General features: G+C 45.6%; 1 protein-coding gene across 1 annotated transcript in view; it reads right to left on the bottom strand.

Moving 5' to 3' along the window:
- Positions 1-22,723, bottom strand: part of LOC118795449 (low-density lipoprotein receptor-related protein 8-like) — a 116,260-nt gene that overhangs the window by 5,126 nt on the left and 88,411 nt on the right. Inside the window, exons 6-16 of the mRNA XM_036553912.1 lie at positions 21,742-21,864; positions 21,089-21,211; positions 19,262-19,381; positions 19,028-19,153; positions 10,273-10,444; positions 8,070-8,297; positions 7,241-7,359; positions 6,237-6,376; positions 4,494-4,635; positions 2,787-2,939; positions 604-855 (exon numbers count right to left, since the gene is read on the bottom strand). Coding sequence (XP_036409805.1) covers positions 604-855; positions 2,787-2,939; positions 4,494-4,635; positions 6,237-6,376; positions 7,241-7,359; positions 8,070-8,297; positions 10,273-10,444; positions 19,028-19,153; positions 19,262-19,381; positions 21,089-21,211; positions 21,742-21,864 — 1,698 coding nt within the window. The remainder of the gene's footprint in view (positions 1-603; positions 856-2,786; positions 2,940-4,493; positions 4,636-6,236; positions 6,377-7,240; positions 7,360-8,069; positions 8,298-10,272; positions 10,445-19,027; positions 19,154-19,261; positions 19,382-21,088; positions 21,212-21,741; positions 21,865-22,723) is intronic.

The raw sequence follows: 22,723 nt of genomic DNA, 5'->3' as shown, positions 1-22,723 counted from the left end.
CCCTGCAACAGCAATTATTGTCACTCCGGAGTACCTGACACGCTGTTGAAGTGATGCACAATTTTAGCATGCATGGGGGGGGATGGTGCGGGTTGCACGACACATGATCTAATTTCAGGGGCTCGGTGGCTGCATCTGCCTGCCAGAGATGGGAGTCTCAAACCATCTGCTGGAGAGAGGCGGAACACAAGGTGCCGGCGTGAAGACGGAAGGAACCTGAATGAACCTGGGCCGCCGATCACGCCACAGCGGGGCCACGCAGTCCTGAGGCTTCTCAACACGGATGAGTGCTGTTTATCACCCCCAGTGACCTGAGCAACTGCCTGCTACCGATACTACACACGAAGTGAGACCTGCGCTTACAGCTGTACCTCCTGTGTGTTCTCACTGATAATACATTAAGCAGCAAGTTTCACGTTTCCAGAGCTTATTTCATTTCTCTGTTTACAGATTCCTGTTGGAAGGGCCACTGAGAGACGCGCACTAAAAATACACGGACATATAACACACACAGACAGAAAGACACACTAAGACACCTACAGACACACACACACAGACAGAGATGCACAGAGACGCACACACACAAATACATGGGGCACTTACCCCTGTGGGATGGGCTGCCATTTTCCCTCAGGATTTTGGGCAGTTCTGTGCTGGGTGAAGGGGGTGGGACTCCAGAACCAGGGCGGGGGCCTGAAGGGGCCTGTGAGCTGCCTGTGTCCTGGCCGGACATGACGGAGGGGCCGGGGAGTTCTCGGGGAGGGGTGCTGGGCGGAACCATGCCTGTTACTTTAGTGACAGCTGTGCTGACAGTGGTGCTGGGGACCGGCGCCGTCTTCCCTGTCCTGGGCTTAACTGTCAGAACAGCAGAGGAAAGCGGGTCTCATGAGGACGTTTCTCTATCGAGTGACCCAAAATGCTGACTAATATCTTTCAGACAAATGAAAGCGTGTACTGTGGGAGCTGCCCTGTCTCTTAACGTTGGCTCCATTTTGAGAAACTTTTGTTCTTTTTCCATCAGAGGCAACATTCTGTAAAGGCTTTGTTATGCTGTCACCGAGACTGTTGAGGATGAGAACATAAGCCATCATGTTTTGTGTCAGTTAATACAATGGTGCATATCAACCCCGGCTGCAGAGTAAGCAAGCCAGACTACAGCAGAGGCAAACCCAGTGAATTCTGGGGGAGTGAGATTACTGGACAGCCTCATTCACACCCAGCTATCTGGCATTCCACATTATTCCCTCTCTCTCAGTCTCTCACAGTCTCCTGTCTTACTACACAAAGCCTTTCAGACCTACCCCGCCTCTCCAAAATCCCCCAATGACATCTCAGTAACACTGAGCCTAGAGGCAGCCTGCACCAACTAGCTGTGCGTCTCTGCACAGCTAGCGTTATTGGCAGAGCATGGCTGATCATGGGCGCCATTTGAGGAAATTAACCCCGATGAGCCGTGACGCGGGAGTCCTCTACAGCAGGTGCATGCAGGTTTCCCTTTCAGCAGAGCCACAGATAGCTCTCCACGCGGACCCCTGGGGTCCCGCGGCCTTCAGTGCCTGACAGCAGAGTCTGAAGTCACGCTAATCGCAAGCCCCACTGCTGTCTCCGATATCCCACCGGGTCTCCACACGCCAGAAGCACAACACGAAAAGTATCTGCATGCGTTTCCCCCAATGATGCAGGAAAAAAAAATAGAAGATTCTGGCAGTCAGGAAGAAATATCAAAGAAGTTAAAAAGACGCGGTGGAGAGGGATCAGCAATGTCAAAATCAGAAGGAAAAGGAAGAAAACCGGAAAAAGAAAAAAGTAAAAAAGGTAAAAAAAAAAAAGTATCCTATAACTTCTGTGAGCTCCTTTTATACCTTCCAGGTAAGCAAGTGTGTTCTAGAATTCTATTGGTTGTGGAAATCTCCTCCTGTTGGGTGCCATGGCAACATCCTCGGTAGTGTGGATTAAGATAAGGTGTACCAATCTTCTAGTGAAATTAACTCTGGTCTTAATTATTTAGCTATGTTAGCTAGCCAAATAATTCTGTCATTTACATATATGTTGCAAAGCCTTGAATATGAGCATGTCAAGAATAGTTAGCTTACAACTGATTTTGATTGAATTGTCTTGATACTCACTGAAAATAAAAATGAGAGCAAAAAACATGCACTAACATGGACAATGGAGTCAGTGATGACAAAAACCACGATTACAAAATGGTTTACAAATGTTATACATGTTAAACCTGTGGCCGACAGCAGGTAATCTGATAAGAGTGCAAAGATGTCAAACATGCTAACAAGTTTACATGATTTGCATGGTTGGAACGGCATCTGATGAAGATTAAAGGTAATAGAAAGGGTAAGAGTTAGGGATAGGGTTAGGGTAAAGGTTAAGCCTAGCTTTATCTTAGGGTTAGGGTTTGGGCTAGTGCTAGGGCTAGCTTTTGCTTACGGCTAGAGTTAGGGCTAGGGTAATGGTTAGGGCTGGGGCTAGGGCTAGAGCTAGGGCTAGGGGTTAGGGCTAGGGCAAGGAGTTAGGGGGAGGGTTAGGTTAAGGTTAGGGCTAGGGCTAGGCTTAGGCTTAGCACGAGGGTTAGAGTTAACTTTCGCTGTCAGTGTTTCATACTAAATGGTAGTAAAAGATAGCATGCCGGCCATCTGGAGAGTTTAAGGCAAGGAGCTGTCAGTAGACAGAACTGAAAGAAATGAGAAAAGAAAACACCATACCATACACAAATAAATGCATATTTGGGATACAATCAACCACCCGACCACCCGTACAGGGATGCCCGTTACCTGTGATGCACCGGCGCATGTCGGGGCCCAGCTCAGCACCGTCGGGGCAGGCGCAGGTGTACTTAGGGGAGTGGTCTGTGATCTGAGGCGCTTTCAGACACAGGTACTCACAGCCCCCGTTGGACACACCTCCCATGTTACAGCTGTCTGGAGCTGGTAGGTAACCAAAAAAAACAACTCTATAAAACAAGGACATTAACACCACATCAATACATCACAACATCACAAGCACGCCTCATGTTACAGCTGTCTGTAGCTGGTGGGGACAAAAAAACTCATTAGCACAACAAAGCAACACAATAATGTTCACACCGCAACAGAACATAACACCACCAACAATACATCCCTTGCAATCTAACTGCCTGGGAGATTTGACTGCCTAGAAAATAAGACAAACTATTTCCGTTGTCTCTGTAGGACTGCCAGACCTCTCACACTAGATTTATTCACACATTATCTGAACACATAAAAAACCCCTGAAAATCACTGCACAGACAGTAAGGGATGATTTGACTGGATAATTCTCTTGTAGCCATTTGTCATTATGATTTGCCATCCTGCCATTTCCCAACACAGGGATGACAGCGGGAAAATTCATTCAGGTGAGAATGCAATTTACCCTGTATAACCAAGTTCTCTTCTTCTTAATGAGAAAATTTCTCATACAGGAGAAGTGTTTTTTTCTGTTATACCATTCTATAGAAAACCTTTTCAGTAGTACTATGTCACAATATGCAGTCTAAAATAATTTCCACCTATTTTAGAGTGAATGTACATAGACTCAAACGGAAACACTCATGAAGATATTTTCAAACATCTTGCCTGCAGGAAATGCTGTGAGAACATTAAAGGGTCTCAATTCATGAACATGTGTTTGAAGAGAATTCCCCATTTCCCCATTAATGTGTTACTGTTCTGTTGCTTTCTGAAAAATACAGGTCACCTTTACTGAGGTTTACTGCTGATGAGTATCTCACAGATGTGTTAACACTGAATAGCTGAAGTTCATTCATACATTGTCTCACTTCATCAGTTAATTTTTGTGGCATTTTTAGGACACCGTGTTCAATTGTTTGAATCATTTTTGAAGAATGCTCTTTACTTATTGATGCACTGTGCTCTCATAGTACCCTAAGCCTGGAATGAGAGGGCAATTACCGCAATGAAATGCAGGGATGGTTTGAGCTGTGAGGAGAGAGCAGGAAGAATCAGACTACACAGAGCAGCATGCATAAACACACACACACACACACACACACACACACTAAGCATGTTTACACATGCACACATACACACAAACACACACTGTTCTACTCTTAGCAACACCTTCTGTAGAAAAAAGCTACTATTGCCTGCAGTCATCTGAATCATTGAAAATGTCATATGTAGTTCAACAGAGTCATCACAGAATCTTGGAGGTGAAACATTACAGCTATGGTATAACCATGCTAAAGACTTTAGACATGAAAAAGCCACACAATGGAGATGTTATACACAGAGCGGAAATATCACAAACAGCAGAAACATCACAGACATAAAGCACCGTGACATCACGCACAGAGCAAATGACATCACAGACTCACAGAACAGCGACAGCACAGTGTCACAGGACAGTGATATCACAAAGCCACAGAGCAGTGACATCACACAAAGAGCAATGACATCACAGAGCCACAATCTCCTCCAACGGTATGGGCAGAAGTTCACCTTTGGGCTGTCGAAGCTCGTGGAACACCACAATGTCATGCGGGTTGTTCAGGTGCTCAGCCAACGCCGTGATGTCCTGTCCGGTGAGCCGGTTAGCGCTGAAGATGGCCTCCTTCTCCAGGTCCGTCCAGTACAGCCGATCCTGTGGAGAGGACAGAGAGACGCGGAGGGGCTCAAAGCTTAGCTATCCCTCTGTGCCTCCCTCTGATAAAACAACATCCAGAAGACACGGATCCTCCACACCACAGACTCCCTGAATCAGACAGGGATGGGAGGGCTTTGCAGCTGGGCCTCATTAAGGCTGGGTTTCAGATCGCAGTGTTTCTCCCACATGCGCCAAACCTACCAGGGATTTGGAGAAGGCCTATCCTGGACATGATTAGCTTGTTTTTTTTTAAATCCACCTTATCATCTTACAAACACAAGATGGTTGGGTGTTGTCACTTTTGGAAGTTGCCTTGGCAGCCAGAGACAAGCTGAATCAAGCTGTTACCCCTCCAGACACGGTTCATTGAATGAAAGAGGCACCAAATAACAAAACTTACATACTCAAAGGTCCAATGTACTATTCCCAGAATTGGTGCTTTTGTGATATAATCAACACTGCTTTCTCGTTTAGATAGTAGAATGGTGGTCAAGCAACACTCCACATTAAGTACATGAAGATGAGTCTTGTTCCTCTGTTAGTTTAAACGTTGGCAGGGTCAGTGCTGTTCATTCCAGAGTGTTGGTCATTTCCATGCAGTATGAGAGAAGTGCTTTGTCAAAACATTTCTACCACCAATGAAGCCCCACAAACTTCAACAAAATCCATCAAAAAGACAAACAGCAGGTCTCTTACATATCAGTAAAAGTATATCAATGTGAAAACATAATTTCTGGAAAAATCAACCTCTGAGGGTTTCAAAAAGAGCAAATGAGGCTGGGCATGTGAAACATTTGTTAAAGGGAGATGGAGTGATGTCTGGCTGACCGGTTTCACTGGGGTGACACCTGGCTGACCTGTTTCAATGGGGTGATGTCTGGCTGACCCATTTCATTGGGGTGACACCTGCTCAAGGCACTTCCTTCTGACACTGTAGCTTAGCTCTGTCAATGTGCTGCTGGATGCATCAGCACTGTGGATTTCTCCTCTTCTAACTGTACAAGAAAGGATGCTTGCTGCAGTATCCTGCCTGCCCTATGTGATGTGACAATGCGACTGGAATATTAAACCCACTGAGCTTCTGTCAGTGCTGGGAGCTGGTTTACAGCACTAGAGGGGTTCCTGGGCATTGAACAGCAGCTCTGGCTGCTCTCACCTAAACCGCATTTCACTCCCCAGTGAGCAGATAGACATACTGCAATAAAGTGTATGAATATTATCCTTTCATCTGGTCCTAGCAGCGACCCCAGAAGGGTATGTTCACATTAACAGTGCAGTCAGTGTGCTGTCTGTGATGTACTGGCTGTCAGTGTGGTGTCCCCAAAATAAAGCCTAGGCTGGCCTAGCTTGGCTGAGGAGAGGAATGCATTCTTTTTTACTTCACTGAAAGGTCTTTCAGCCCAGTTTCTGTCTTGCCCCCAGCCAACACCTCATGGTCATTAATCTTGCGGACAAAGTTACTGGCCTCACAGAGTAGCCTGACTACTCCCATGTAACCTGACTCCACCCATGTGTCATGACTCCTCCCCTATATCATGACTCCTCCCATATGCACGATGTGTTTCCTGCCCATCAATAATACCGTGCCCGTCCATTACCTCAAACACGGCGAGAGCGAAGGGGTGGCCGAGCTGGTCTGCGGAGGAGAGGAGCACCTTCCTGTTGGCCCCGCTGAAGTCGATGCTGGAGATGAGGTGGAGCTTGGAGTCAGCCCAGTACAACCGCCTGTTAGGTAAATCTGAGACACAAAGGCAAAGCAGTGAAGGAAAGGCAGAGTTGAACTGGCACTGAAAATTTAAGCACAATTTTTAGAAATTAGTTTTTTTTTTTTTGCGGTTGCAAGTTGGCAAACATTCAGTTTCCACATCCAGCACAGATTTTTGTTCTTTTTTTTTTACCTCAATCATCACATTTTAACATGCTCCAAGAATGATTCCCATAAACTTCCTACAGTACAGATGGCCTCAGAGACTGCCCTTTGATGTAGCACTGGATTGGTTCCCAATGAAACAAAGTATTTCCTACAAAAGTTTCCCCTACAGGGACCTGTCAAACCAATCAAAGGATATTGCTCTCCAGCACTCTGATGTATCATCTGTAATCTACTGTGACATGCACAGAGATGAAAGCAATGGCAATCATTTTACAGTCGGTGAGGGCATTTTGGGCAATCTTTCTCTGTTGTTATCATCATATGAAAAAACTATGTTTGAGCGTAAGTTGAAGGCAGGAAAGAGCTGAAAAAACACAGGAAATTCACATGACGAGCAGCCTTTAACTTGACCTACGCTTTGACAAAACTTTTCAGCAGACTACAGATGTATGTAGATTCCATGTACAGATATATAGATATGTATACGTATCCACATATGTAAACATGTACGAATGTAAATATGTACATTACGATGATATAATTGATCTTTGGTGCCCTTTAAAATGGGTCATGGTTCAGGGAAAACAAAAAAGACAGGAACACTTGAAATATTACTTGTGACATTCTGTTTCACTCTCCTGGCAGTGGGTGGAGCTGTAGTGGGGGGGCCCAGTGAGTGATTGGCAGAGCTGTTGAAAGCTCCCCCCCACCTCGATTAATAACCCTTACCCAGAGCGATCCCATTGGGCCACTTGATGCCGTCTGACACCAGGACCTGCCGGTCCACCCCGTTCATCCCCGCCTTCTCGATCTTGGCCTGCAGACCCCAGTCTGACCAGTACATGAACCTGAGAGAGGGTGGGAAATGGAGGTGGGTCAGGGAGCGCCACAATCCTGGTGGGGAAAAAAGACAACATGCGCTGCCAGGATCTGAGCGGTAAAAAAAGCACAGGTAACCGCGGGCGGCGGCCGCCGCATTCAGGGAGCCGTGCTCACCCGCTCTGGCACGTCCTCCATGCTTGGATGCCTCTGCACTTTGGCGGGGGGCACCCTGAGGGCATACAGTCAGCGCTGGGAGAAACGGAAGACCTGGCGCTGAGCGAGAGCTCTCAGCCAAGGGTGCTCAGCGCAATCGGGCAGAACCCCCCCCCCCCAGTCCTGCTCATCAGGGGCGTTTACAGGAACAAACAGCAGCTGATTTAACCCCTTAGTGACAGGCAGTACAATGGGGGCTCACAGCAGTGGCTGAGGTAAACAGGCTTAATCTTACTAAAACTGAGCTGCTCCACCCCCCGCGTTACCCACCTCTGTCAAATGCCCTCATTCTGCACACTTCCTTTAAAACAAGCCCTCTAATGAGATGGCAGTGTAGCATAGTGGTAAGAAGCAGCACTCAAACAAAAGGCTGCTGGTTCAATTCCCTGCTGGGGCACTGCTGCTGTACCCTTGGGCAAGGTACTCAACCCTTCCTGCCCCCATGCTGTAGTCATCCCATCTCCCCGCCCCGCCGATTTCTCTGGCTCCAGCCACCCCCAGGCCCCGCCCCCTGCCCTCTCACCCTTGCTTGGGGTCCACAGCAATGGCGCGGGGCTCGCTCAGGTCCGCGCTGACCAGAACTCGGCTCCTCTTGCCATCGGCAGAGGTGACGGTAATGGTCTGGGATCTGGGGTCGGTCCAGTACAGGTTCTTATGCACCCAGTCCAGGGCCAGGCCCTCTGGGGACTGCAGGATGGAGTCTGTCAGGGAGACGTGCTGGGAGGAGTCGCTGGCCTTGTTAATGTAAGCACTGAGGGGAGAGAGCAGAGCACACACACAGATACACACAGACACACATAGACACACACACACACACACACACACACACACACACACACAGACACACACACAGTTCATCAGCTCACACTGTCCACCGCAGAAAGAAAAACAAACAAAAAAAACTGAAAAAAGGGTTTTCCCATAATACAGTCTGTGGTAATCATGGCGGAAACCCAGACACATCCATTTTTGACAGTTGAAACTTTTGGTCTGTTTGGGTGATGTTGTAAGCTGGATTGTAGGTAACCACTTTGTCCCCGTGCGGGTCACACCAGAAGACCAGCGAAGGCTCTGTGGGTCATGTCATTATTCAAATCTTTTCTCACAGGATTTGCTTGAGGGCTCCCGCAAACCGCTATCTCCTCTCATTTCAGGCAGGGCTGAGACACGCTCTGGACCGCTTCCCCGAAACCTCAGACTCAGGCAGCCGTGCCCATAAATCAAGGGATATTTTTACATTGTAACGATCTGCAGAGATCTCTATAATTAGGAAGATGCTGTCCCAATTTACTCCTGCTGGTAAGAAACAAAAACAGGAAGAAAGATGAGCCGAAAAAAGTGGAACAGAACACAGCTGCCGTACGAATCTAAGGGCATCCAGTATCTGTGAAGGAGCAGAGGTTCCAACCAGGATTAGGCAAGATGAACTTGTCAACACGGAAAGACAGACTGGACTCCATAATTGCCTGCGTTACCGTTTTGCCTTAAACATCTTAATTACTCGCAGAATGGAAAAACCCCCTTGACCTGGATGATGGCAATCAGCCTTAGTTAGTCAAAATGCAGCCGCGTATAAATCGTGACACGCTGCAGACTGTCTCCCTTGCAGAAGATCAGAGGGAACAGATTGAGCAAATATGAAGAGAGAGGGAAAACAGACTCGAACGCGTGCGAGCTGAGGTCAACATCGGTAACGAGAAATCAGTGTTGCGCCAGAAGCATAGTTACCGTTGTTATTGTCAGGCCTGGATTCCCAGCAGTGGGGGAAACCAAAGCAACATGTATTTCAGTGAGGGGTTGGAGCAATAAGCATGCCAAATGACAATGATGATCATAAAATCACAATGACAATGGCAATGAATAATCTGATGTCAAAGAGAACTGCCAAGGTCAGGGACCGCACAGCCTTGAGTGGCACCACAAGGGTCAAAGGTCAAAGAATCCAATTATTCTGTGGAATAACAGCAATCATGAAATTGAAAGCGCTCCGTTGACTTAGCATATTTATTCGCCTTGCCCATATGGTTATGGCGTTAGCCCCACCCTTTGGCTTTGCTGTGCCCTTGGGAGGGGCCCATCTGTCTAGGGCCAACCGCTGTGGGACATGTCCATCAAACTGCGGGAAGCAGGGAGAGGGAGTGGCAGAAAAGGATATATCCACCAGCTCTGCAGAAAACCAGGCAGCAAGGAAGAACACCGATAACCAAGGGACACACACGTTAGTCTTTTTATGTAGTCTTTGATATCCTTACAGTGAATTTATGCACTTGTGAATGTATTGTACCCTGCATGTATTTATGGTACCACTAGTTCTTGCAGCACTGCATAAAGGACTATTCAGATGTGGTTGGCTGTGGTCGGCTGTTCCTGCAGCTTTATTAGGTACACCTTGTTCTCTTACTTTATACTTTCTTGACACAAGCAAAATTATAAACTGAAAATATTATGCCTTAACAGGGATTGGGTGAAAGACTGGTGAGGCCATGATGTCACTGGCAGATGAGTGCATTGAGAGCTGCGATTGGTCAAACTTCTATTTACAGTCCCCTCCCATTTCACCTTCACTGACAAGTTTGAACAGCAGTGATTTCACACATTAAGTGAATTTCTACTGTGATGTTTAAAAACTAAATTAAAAAAGAAGAAGTTCATATTCAGAGAAGGTGGGGTTACAGAGGGCAGGGCCAGAGGGCAGGGGTGGGGTCAGAAAGGGAAGGGTCAGGTACCTGTAGATCTTGCGGTGGAAGATGTCGGTCCAGTAGATCTTGTTGGCATTAACATCCACGTCCAGAGCTACGGCGTGCTTCAGGGTGGGGACCACGAGCGTGTAGTCCCTCTTCACTGGGTCAATACGGCGGATCTCGTGCCGGTTGGTGAACATCAGGTAGGGGCTTTTCCCTGCAGGAGGGACAGATGTAAGGGGGGATAGTCAAGGCATTATGTTCTTCTTGCATTCTGAGTTTACTTTACACTCAAATACATGATTGCAAACATTAGCATTATAGGCCAGCAGTGTAGCATAGTGGTAAGGAGGTTCGATTCCCCACTGGGGCACTGCTACTCTACACTTGGGCAACGTACCTGACCCACAACTGCCTCAGTTGTATAAATGTATAACGTGAAAATGGTGACCTATGCAACTCGCTCTGGGTAAGAGCGTCTGCAAAATGATAATTGTGTATTGTGTCATTTTGCTGACACTCGTATTCAGAGCGACTGACAGAGCAGAGGTCTGCAAGAGCATGCGAAAAGGCCACATGAACAACAGCACTTACAGAAAATGTCAGACTGCATTGGAATGTGTCAACTGATGACACAGTGCTAGAACAACTGGTGCCATACTGAATAAGTGCTGAGAAAGTCTACATTAAAAAAAGAGTCAAAATACAATGGTACCCTCTAGTTCTATACAAGAAAGAGCAAAATTTAACTAGGAAGGGGAGCAAAGATGCAGTCTGAAGATACGAGTTTCAGTCTGTGGTGTAATGTGGCTGTAAGGCTGGGAACTTCAATCATGCACATAGAGACAGAACAGACAGGGCAGAACTTGCATACAGTCATAACCACAGACCGTACTTGTGCTTCTAGAAGCAATAGACCCCAGCAGGACAGCACAGCAGTTGCCTGTTCCCCAAGCCATGAAATTTCACAATTAAAATCCCTGCTGGATTTCCCAAATAAATCAATAATCAGATGTCTCCCTGCATTTCGATGAGCAAATCATTGCTTCTAATTTGCTTTCCTTAGTTTGTTAAAAAAAAAGTCAGACATCAACAAGTGCAAGCGTATTACACTGCTTGTCGTCAGACTGATTAACAGACAATTTTATCAACAGAGTGAAACGCCTCCTGCTCGAAATAAATCCACATTCAAACACAGCGACGGCAGTCTCAGATCTCTTCAACATTTCCGGCTAAAAAATCACTTTTATTACCCCTCACAGCTCTCCCTTTTATTTACCTGTCTGTTCATTTCGAGCAGGGAATCTATGATCAGAAGCCAGCAGCCCTACATGCTGCCTAACAATGTAGCTGCCTCTCAGAAGAATAGTCCCTATTCCATTTTGCTGCTCCTCTATTCATGCATTCATTGTGATAGCAACAATGGCAGGCTGGGAGCCTTTGAGGCAGTGATCTCACAAGATGGAGCAGAGATTTTCGGGCCCTTGAGTTTCCATTTCTCCAGTGTGACATCTCCCTCATCTTTGATGGCCTGCTGCACTAAGATGAGTCCCCCCCCCCACCCCCCCTTCTGGGGTGTGAATCAGTGTAGTCATGGAAGTACGCGTGCATGCGTTTGTGTGTGTGTGTGTGTGTGTGTATGTGTGTGTTTGAGTCCCTGGGGTGACAGCAATGGATTGAAAGGAAAAAAAACGGCTGGAAAAGGACTTTAAGAGCAGTGCCTTTAGTAAATTATTACATGTCCTACTGTTACTTTCTCCCCTCCAAAGAAATAACCCCTTGTGATCTTTTGAGATTGACCAGACACTATGGGCCCGTTTCCAGCTGTTCAAGGAGATATACTGTCAATCATATGTGGTGTCAGTATCTCAGATACTAACCAACAGATCTGGGTCTGGAACAGAATCAGAATTTCACTTCAGTTTTTAATTCACAGTACAACATAACAGACGCTGATTATCTGACCCAGGGAGAAATTCCTCCTTCTGTCAACCATGGGTAAGCTAGGCCTAGACAAAGTCTAGTAACTATTTGACTGGAGAAATCTGACTATTTGTTCAGCAGGCTAAGGGACTTCAATTGCACCAAGACAGAAGATCTTATTTTACTGTTTTTTTCCATGCTTTTTCCACTCTTAACCCTTTTGGAATCGCCAGTTATAGATTAGGCTTGTCTCACTTGCTGGATAGTATGGTGAATGCAGTCCTCTGATACACACACAACAACAGCAGCTTTAGTTCATACTGCAACTCCCACAGTGCACCAAGGGAGTGAACACCACACAGGGGATAGGCGCATTTCCCTGACATCATCTGGGCAAATCACAGGACGCTGATGAATTGCTGTTGCTGAGAGAATTCCAAATGCAACAAAAGTGTGCATTTGTATCATTATGCAAATGATTGCTGAAATTAGAGTGGTTAATTAGCCATTCATAGTGCAATGCATTGACATGTGACATTGATTGTACCACTTGTGATCCCACTCAACAACTAGCAGCGGCTCTTTGACATGCTACTGCGCTGTCCTCCTCCACCTGAATGACCTCATAACTTGAAATCCTGGTGTATGCTCAGCAAGGTTGTTGTCTTGGGATAGAGTGTGTCTCCATCACAAGCTCAAATAGCCAAAGAAAAACTCACCTGGATGAGGTACAGGCTTTACAGTCTGCCTTTACCTCATCTTGTTGTTGCAAATAGTCCCCTGTGATTTTGTTCTGAAGCAAAAATTGCGGGTTTTTGATTGAAACAATGCTTGCTGAAAAACACTTGTTTTCTATGATAAAGCCGCTGTTTGAGCCACTGAATTTAACCATATCTCTGGCTGTTATCACACAACCACCATGTACCACTCACTATGCTCCCAAAAACTCTGACCAAAATATGCAGAAATATAATACTTCAAGGATGATACTGCTACATCTGCTGGTTCACCTCGCCATTTTCAAAACCCCAGCAAATAAATTAAAAACACATCTTTGCCTTTTTCTTTACAAGACAGTAAACTAAATTAGCAAACTCTCAAGTGCTAATTGTAAAGGTGTAATTAAACCTTGGAGATGAATTCTATGCTACTTTCCCCTTTCACGATCAGTGCATGAGTGGATACTCTTCATAGTGGAACTATGAACTTTAGTGGTATACAGTTACATGATAACTGTCAATTGCAGTGTTGTACTCACTGATACAAAAGTGGAGCTCCCTTATTTCTCACAGCTCAGAAATGCAATGTCTCATTCCTCCAACAGCAGTTTGCTGAACCCTTTTAAATGTTTTGCAGTTGTCCTCGGCATATTCCTTGACATCCTGTTCTTTCACTTCCACTCTCCCACTCCATTCAGTCTTTGTTCTTCCCTGTTCTACTGAAACAACTCCCCTCACAGGCTCACCAGCTAGTGTCCCCATTAGGTGTGTAAAATGAAGAATGCACCTATGTAAGTCCAAAAACATCATGCAAGCGCTGTTCTTACTCCTTTGCGATGCTTAAACAAAGCAAATACCGATTTTAAAAAAGTGCCATCTTGTCACTTGCAACATATTTCCCAATTTAGACTGTTCTGAATTACTGCTTGCAAATTGTAAAATAGATTTACTCTCTGAGGCATGAATTTTGGCTTCCATGCCAGAAATGCAACTGACAATTACTGCCTGCTTCATAAAGGCAGAATGGAAATCTAGTATGGTGGTGCTGTAGCCATACACGGATCACAAAAGCATAGCTGCTAATTTATTTAACTCACCCTTATAATTTACGCCTTGGTGTGCAATTACAGCAATTGTTTCATTCAAACATCTCACTCACAAACAGCCCACTGACAGCACACAGCAAAACCAGTATCATCTATCTGTTTAAACAAGACTGTGAGAATACATCACAAGGCAAAATCACCCAAAGGACTTTTTAGTCTTTAAACAATTCAAAAAGAAACACTTTTACAGAACAATATCTTCAGTTCCCAATTCCTATCGGTCCAACCAATCACAATGTTCAAAAATAGGATGGGCAAACTCTAATGCTTTCCCTGTTCCATCGGTGTCCCACAGGGATCTACTGTGGGCCCCCTCCTACTCCTGCTGAGCAGAGATGATCTGCCAGGAGCATGCCAACTCCCTCCCTCCTTATTTTACATTAATGACACTATAATCTACAACACTGACTGCAGCACTCACAAGGTTTTCATTGACCTCAGCTCTGACAAAGATCCCCTCTAGTGAGGATGTGACAACCACTATGGGATTTTTAATTGGCAATGGGAGAGATTTTTGCTGGCAATGAATCCAGCAGGTGGCGTGGCGGGCAAAGCTAGTGCTCACGTTTGTGAAGGGTCACTCTCTGGGGCATACTGTCTGCGGCATAAAGGGTTTGCACTAGCTCAACTTTCCAGCCAGCCAACTCTTGACTAACCTATCAGAGGCTAGGTAGGACATGCATTCATGCCACATTATGACATTATCAACATCTAGCAGAAGTTCTCTTCCGCTGTGACTAACAAGATGTGAGCACAAAAAGCATCTAGCAAAGTGCCATGAAAAGTTGTACAAACAGGAGACCACTAATCACATATGAACAAGCATTAGTGCCAAACCTAGTATTGAGATTGCGAGTGGGTGTCTGGGTTCAAAACGTAAGTGCAACCAAATAACACACCTTACAGGCAAACTAGACTCGTATGCTCATTCACATAGTAGCTCCAGACATAAAACAATAAATATGGGCCAAAATATCATAACAACCCACATACTTATCTTGAATTCTATGCCACTCTCTCAAAGCCTCTGGACCCCTTACACTCCCACGCACATTCCAACAGAGCTACAGACACACTCCACACCAAATAACCGCAAGCAAGGTCAACAAATTACTCTCTACTGCACTGTGCCAAATGACCCAGCCATCTTTCTTACTAAACTTTCATCTTAAGTCCCTTTCATCCTCTTTTTCTCACTCATTCTCTTCACAGAACACTCTCTCTTTTCATCTTTTCTCCTGCTCCTCTACAGGAAACCTGCTGGTCCGTTACCCAGTCCAACTCTATTCTCATGACACAAACTTCATTTTTTTTCTTTTAACAAATTTTACTTTATGAATATAGGTAAAGGAATATGTCCGCAGAATACATTTTAACTTTCCCTTTTCATTGAGATAACAATTCTCCCTCATGTCCTCTATATTGCCTGCTTGTCCTGCAAACAGTATGTCTGTCCTATAAACAGTCTGTGTCCTGTGAAGTTTGAATCTCTAAGATCAGATGGGTTTATTATGGAACCAAGCTGAATTAAAACGTTAAAATAGAAGACTAAAAAATGTACATGAATATTAGCTGTAAAATTGACTATCATTGACTATCAAATCTAAAATTTCCACCAATGCAATCAAAATGCCATCATTCCACTATTTTGACAGAAATGCAAGACAGTCTGCTGTTCACAAGGCACTATAACACCCTCAAAACCACCACAACAAACACATGCCTGAATGATAACATTTATCTCCCTTCAAATGAACCCTTGCAGCTAGGACTCTATTGTTTCTTACAGAATAGATATTATTCACCTGTACCTCCTATCTCATAAAACACTAAAAGCCATGGCAACATTAACTATAATCCATAAATATTACTGCTCCTGCATCTTTTAATAAAAAAAAGGCAGACTTAACGTTTTGATTCTTATTCTGAAGAACATCGGTTGCACAGTAGTTCCTTGATATAAAACTGTTTGTGTACACTTGCTTTGAAGTTGGGATGTGGTTGCAAACTTCAGGAAAAAAAAAAAAAAAAACAATCCCAGCATCCTGTGCTGTTTTCTATAAAACTCAACTACATCAGAAAGATGTTCTGGTCTACTCCAATGACAGCGTGCAACAGCACATCTGTTGAGGGGAAAGAATGAAACTGCAAATGACGTGAAATCCTTTTTCACATTGCACATACTAATAATAAGAGTTCTGTTTATTTTGTGAAACAAAGTTACACTCACCATGTCTGAAGGACAGAACATTAATGAAAACATGGACAGTAGCTCTGCCAGTAAGGACACTTCACCCCATTGTATGCTGACTAGTCTGTAGTGAAGCTCATCTCTCCTAACAGGAGAATCTAATGCCTTGTTACGGTGCTTCTATGACCGCCCGTGGCTGTCATAAACGCAGCTAACAGAACGAAATGTTAAAGTACCTTCACCTGCGGCTATCTGTGTGGAGTTGCAGGTGTTGCCCTCTGGCTGGTGAAGTGGGATTAAGACTGATAATGAGCCATCCACGGCTTATCTCTCCAGCACACAAACAATTAGGCCTGTAATGAAGTGCCATCTTCGGCTTCCTCTACACTTCTCCCAGAGCCCTGCAGAGCAGGGATGGATTTTATTGCCTTTAAAAAAAAAACATTTTCACCTTAGTGTCATATTATCCAGTGCTCTGGCACTGCCTGGTGCTCAAGAGAGTGACCGTGAGGCGAGGACTGCAATGACACGATGGTAACAACCTGCAATTTACTAAACTCACAGTCCACCGCACTGAGGGGTCATTTTCATGGGCTTTCACTCCAGGCTCTCAAATTGTCCATCACGACACTTGCCTGTTCACATCGGAGAAGGACAGCGTTACTCTGAATACGACAGAACCTACCCCCCCAGCAGTTACGGTAAAGATTCTCTTTTTTCTCTCTTCTTCCCCTTCTATTTTTCGGGGGGTGGGGGGGGGGTGTGTGAAGCCCATACAGTCTTGGTTTCACTTCACTGAAGAGACTCTTTCATCCACGCAGGCACACCAGCGCTTTGACTAACACAAAGGAAGTAAATGAAAACTCTGAGCTGGCAGTCCCTTTCACACATTGAGAGCTATCCTAACGGGCAAAAACCCCCCCTCCATTTAAATGAGTATAATCACATTTCAGAGGTAGGCCGCGGAGGGATGGGAGCCTGCTTTAAGGCCGGAGTCATACGCTATCACAGAGGGACCGTACTGTGTTACTTGTACCCGAGATGGGGATTTAATAGCTTGGGTGGCCAAATCAATCGGCAGGATGCTTGGGGGGGGGAACTTACTGCTGCACTTCCTAAACGCTCCATAAGATACCCAGCACAGCCAGAGGGGAGTCACTAATGACAGGGGATAAAGGTTTCTTCAATGCAGTAAATGAAAAGGAACTCTGGAGGGAGAACATATTGGAATTACACGAGCCGTTTGGTTTCTCCCTAGCTGTTAAAAACTACAGCCGCATCTCGCAATAACACTTTTCTCAGATGATAGAACAAGGCCCACAGGTCATCAAAAATGGATTAATCACACATTTCAGATCTTTAAAATGAAAACTACAATGCATATTGGTGTAAGGATGACATTACCGGAATGGAGAGAATCGTGAACCACAAAACATAATAATCCAATACACAATGCCTGCTTGTAAAGTGAACAGTGATGGAGGAGTCCACACACACTGCCATGAAAAAAGACACTTTTTCAATTTTAAGCTCTGGTGCATAAGTCCTTAGTTCTCATCCTGTAAGGTCTGATTTGCGGAGTGACTATTAACTGCTGATGGGCGGACAATAACACCCAATAACAATGAGCATTCCTCCAGCTCTCCAGTCATTAAAATGCATGTCTTCTTTGCACTCCATAAGGGTATTATCTTCAAGTATTTCTCAGCTTTCTTACACAGCCCTCTCAGCTCTTCCAGTCCTGGATTTGTGAATCACAGGTAATGCTCCTCTCAATTACACCTTGAAACACCTGTGATAAAACGCCTGGAAAATCAAGCAACACAAGCTCAAAGTTTTTCCAGCTCCTGAGCACGTCTGAGACGAGCACATTGACACGTGTCTTAGACAGGGCACGGACTTGTAGCACTGACGAATATGCACTGATATCAACGCAGCGCAGAGAGGTGCTTAGAATATTAATTCACCATCCTCGTCTCTAAAACAAGCTTGAAGTTTCCAGTTCTGAGTTATGTTTAATAATCAAATCATCTGTCATTTATTATTTTAAGCACAAAGACACTGTATCTACAGGCGGGGAGATATATGGGATGGAGTCAGGGAGCGTCATTAAACCCACATTTCCGCCGTGGAATAGAGAAAACACTGAGATATTCATGAGAGCCGCAAAGTAAACAAGTGCCTAAATAAATAATAACCTCATCATGCCGCGTGTAGTTTGCGATCATAATACGGCTGTTCTTGACACCGAGACTCCATCAAACTCGTGAGCGAGGAGCTGCTTAACACAGCGGCCTCCTATTAAAAGCCTTCCCGTTTGACAGCGCCTATCCATATTCCTGTGAAACAAATACAAATTAACACATCTGAGGACACCTTCCTTAAACTCCCTCCTCACAGGGGACTCCTGCTAACAATCTCAGCCTGATAACAGAAATCCGAATGGGCGGCCTCCACCGAGCGCAATCTGAGGGAGGTGTTTGAAAGGGGAGGTCTTCTATCGACACCCTCATCTGTGAATATAGGGATGTGATTACTGACTATGTCCTGTGTGGTACCACTGATCAGCCTTCAGACTGCAACACCCTCTGCCTTTTGCTGTTGGTGAAAACCTAGGATTCACACAGTGTCTATGTAGGAGTTAAAGCTCCATTTATTTCAGCTGGAAAGGACAAGGACAGCAGTGTGGTGTTGTGGTAAGGAGCAGGGCTTGTAACCCAAAGGTTGCTGGTCTGATTCCCCACTGGGACACTGCTGTATGTACTATAGGTAATTCGCTTTGGATAAATGACACTAATATAATGTTATGTAACGACATTGGTGGGGTGAGATTGCTCGAGGGACGTTTGGGCATGTCTTACCCTCCGCCTTGCAGGTCTTGGTCACCGGGTCCATCTCGTAGCCCTCGTAACACTCGCACTTGTAGTCACCTTTGTAGTTAATGCAGATTTGACTGCAGGCGTCTGGATCTTCACACTCATCTATGTCTGCGGAGGGGACATCGGAAATGAACCAGAGGCAGCAAATGGGGAGTAGTGGATAGTGAAGGGGGGGCCAAACCCCTCTGATTTTGGTAAAAGGGCAATGGTAGCTACCTCCACATGTCTTCTTGTCCAGCAGCTTGTACCCAGCAGGACACTCACACTGGTAGCCGATTGGCCGGTCCGTGCAAATGTGGGAGCAGCCGCCATTGTTGATCGCACACTCGTTCAGGCCTGGGAAGGTGCAGAGAGGGGGCACAGGTCAGAAGTCAGCAGACAGAGAGGGAGTGGGATATGAAGTACGGACCAGGCATGAGTTTAGAGGCCCCGCGAGTGTACACTCAGACGCCAGCAGGTCATGGGTTCAACGCCCACCCGAGTCACACCGGAAAGCTTCAAAAAATGGTACCGCCTGCCTCTCGCACTGGTGCTCATGAAGCTCGTGAAGCATTCAGGAGCACAGCTATCACGCCACTGTAATCAGTATATCCTCCCAACCACCACACAAGCTCAGATATGGCTTCCTAACACTGTGCCAGCATATTAACTGAGAGTGAGGAGGTCGGTGTGACTTCACGCCTCCTGCAGGGCTGCGGCTGGATCTTTTGTGATCTCTCATTGATGGTGTCTGGGTAAGATTGGATTGCTGTGTGTTTTGCTCCTGGGGATTTTTCAAACGCAGCTGTTAAACCCAATATATAATCTCTTTTTGAGGCCAATGCTGTCAGACACTTCTAACCAGGATTCATCGGTGATGTGCCTTCGGCAGTCAGTCCCATTTTTTAAGCCGAGACACCGATCAACAAACAGTTTTCATTTTCCCAAACTGAGGCTGAACGCAGGTTCAGGATCTCCCCTTCACTTGTGGGTAGCGTGGGGATAAAATGCTGAAAGTCAGCACCAACAGCCGGCTGAAGACAGAGCAGGAAGCTCAATATTTAACGAGGAACATAGAGGGACAGCCAGAGGTCTGGCTGCCTGACCAGCATGAATGAAACCCTGTAAGGCTTGGATGGGGGAACAAGGTACCAATCTTCACTGCCGTCCTAGCTGGGTCCTTTCTCACTCTGTATCCATTTCATTATTTTACTTCAAATCATATTATTCTCTGCTTAGCAGGCGCTCTTCTACAAACATCTTACTTATAATCCCCCTACACAGCTGGCTATTTTCTGAAACAATTCAGATTCAGGACCTTGCACAAAGGTACAACAGCAGTGCCCCACGCAGGAATCGAAACAGCACCCCCTTGGCCTTAGCATTAAACCGCACTGCTGCATATCCAATCTGCCGCGGCTGCTCTGCACCAGTCTGCTGGGTTTATTTTTGGGAGGACATCGGTTCCAGAAAACCCTCTGCTCTAGGCTCAGGATGACGCTCTCTCAGATTTACTATGCAGGGAGACAGCATCTCCACCATGAGTGTACCCATGATATTAACAATTAGGAGTACTATGCAGATTAGCTTGTACGTTGTTATGTGTTTTGCATTCATTACTTAAACATTAGACTTTGTCAGAGGGGGAGAGGTACTACATTCTGGTATTTTTTGAACGTTTCAGGCATACACCTCTAATGCCGCAGCAGAGAATCTATTGCAGCTGGATCAAAAGCTACCAGATCAAAAAGCATTTGATCTGAAGACGCCCAGTTCCGTGATTACTTCAGTGGCTCTTTAAGCTGGAAAAAGGAAAGGAAAAACGCTACAAGGGTTTATCACCAAAGAGCAGGTCTGGTAATCGAGCACCGCGCCGTCGTCCACAGGCTGTGCACGTATACCATCTGTGAGTGTATGCTTTGGAGGGGGGCAAGCTCTGCCTGCACGCTTTAATCTTAATGAGCTTGTTGATTTGTCGGGGGTTTTCTGCTCTCGATCAAGCGAGTGCCGTCCCAGCCGGCGCTTTGAGGGGGAAGGCGTGGTTTGAGGCGGTCCCCAGCTCACCGCACTCCTTGGCGGGCTCGTCGGACCAGTCCTTGCAGTCCTTGTGGGCGTCGCAGACCTTGCTGCCCTCGATGCACTCGCCGTTCTTGCACAGGAAGCGCAGGGGCGCCTCGCACCGGGTCGCTGCAGCCGAGAGGACGACAGGGGACAGACGGGAAAGCCTCGTTACCGTGTGCATTTCATGGGGTACTTCATTAAGTCATTAGTGCGTGTATTTCATTGGCTACTTCATTAAGTCATTAGTGCATGCATTCCACTGGGTACTTAACTTTTTACTGCATGCATTTCACTATGTGCTTTAACTCTTTCCTGAATATGAGGAGATCGGAGCTTCAACACTGAAAACAGCCTCTCTGCGCATCAGAACTTAGTGTTCGGCTGAGTGAGTGCATTAAATCTGAAAAAGGGTGGCCAGTTATTATAGATTGTACTGTGCAGCTGGCTCAAAGTTGCACTGCTCTGTTTGTAAGCAGCTGCAATCATGCATTTTTTAATCCTCCGGATTCTCAAAAGCAGGTTTTCTGGTCAGAGCTAATCAATGACAAGTACAAGTTTAATGAGACGTTTATCAGTTGTAGTGGCATCTTTCACTGCTGTTTTCGGCAGACTTCAAAGGGAAACGGTGGGCGGTTACTGCGGCGCCAGGCACCCACCATTGACGCAGCCGGCTTCGTCGCTATTGTCCGGACAATCATGCACCTTGTTGCACTGTTTGCTGCCATGGATACAGGAGCCGTCTCCACACTGGAACTCATCCGGCCGGCACGTCACCAGGGCTACAGGAAACATGACAACAGGACAGCTTGTGTCAACACCAGCACACTAAACCTTTATACTCCATATTGTAACCCACTGCACAGCCTATGCAAATGCACTAAACATTTACTCTCTATATTGTAACTCCCCCAATTCAACCCAAATGAACTAGAATTTTACAATTCATACTATAATTCATCACAAACACAGTAAACCTTTATACTTCCTACTGTAACCCGCTACAGTTCACACAAATGTACTAAACCCCTATACTTCATACTGCTACTCTTGTATGCATGTGTGTTACGTGTTTGTGGATAAAGTGTGCAGTATCGTAAAGCTGTGTTTGTCAACATGGAGTCCTCTTCAGTATTGTTGCTATTTGGTTTTATGAATAAGTTATATTGCCCACAGCTCTGTGTGCACAGTATGTGCAAGACAAACTCCCTTCAAAGGCAATAAGTGTGACACAAAATCTGGGTTTTAAACAGAAGAGATGCTGTCAGAGAGATGTAAGAAGTGTAAACATCGATGTAAATATATGGATTTTCGTCAGAGTGGCTCCACTGCACCTCCCCCAAGATCTTCCACCAGTGCAAATCCACTCAAAAGTTAAAGACTGTATTTACTCATTCACAGGCGTCCTCGAGAGGGTAAACATTTCAATGACATGGCTTGTTGCTCCTGCTGTTCTCCATGATGTGAGCAGTTTTTTTCCCTCATATATAATTTATTAATCTTTTTATGGTTCCTTTTGATTATCGTCACTCCGCGCTTGCATATTGCTGGGTCCTGGGGTGAGGGAGCAATTATCAATCTCCGCATTGCCCCAGAGTTTCAACGACACCACTGATCTCTGGACCGTTTCCAAGGTGACAA

Source organism: Megalops cyprinoides, chromosome 20 (assembly GCF_013368585.1).
Source record: "Megalops cyprinoides isolate fMegCyp1 chromosome 20, fMegCyp1.pri, whole genome shotgun sequence".
Classification (NCBI taxonomy): Eukaryota; Metazoa; Chordata; class Actinopteri; order Elopiformes; family Megalopidae; genus Megalops; species Megalops cyprinoides.
Note: the sequence above shows the minus strand (reverse complement) of the source record. Positions and strands in the feature narration are given on the sequence as shown.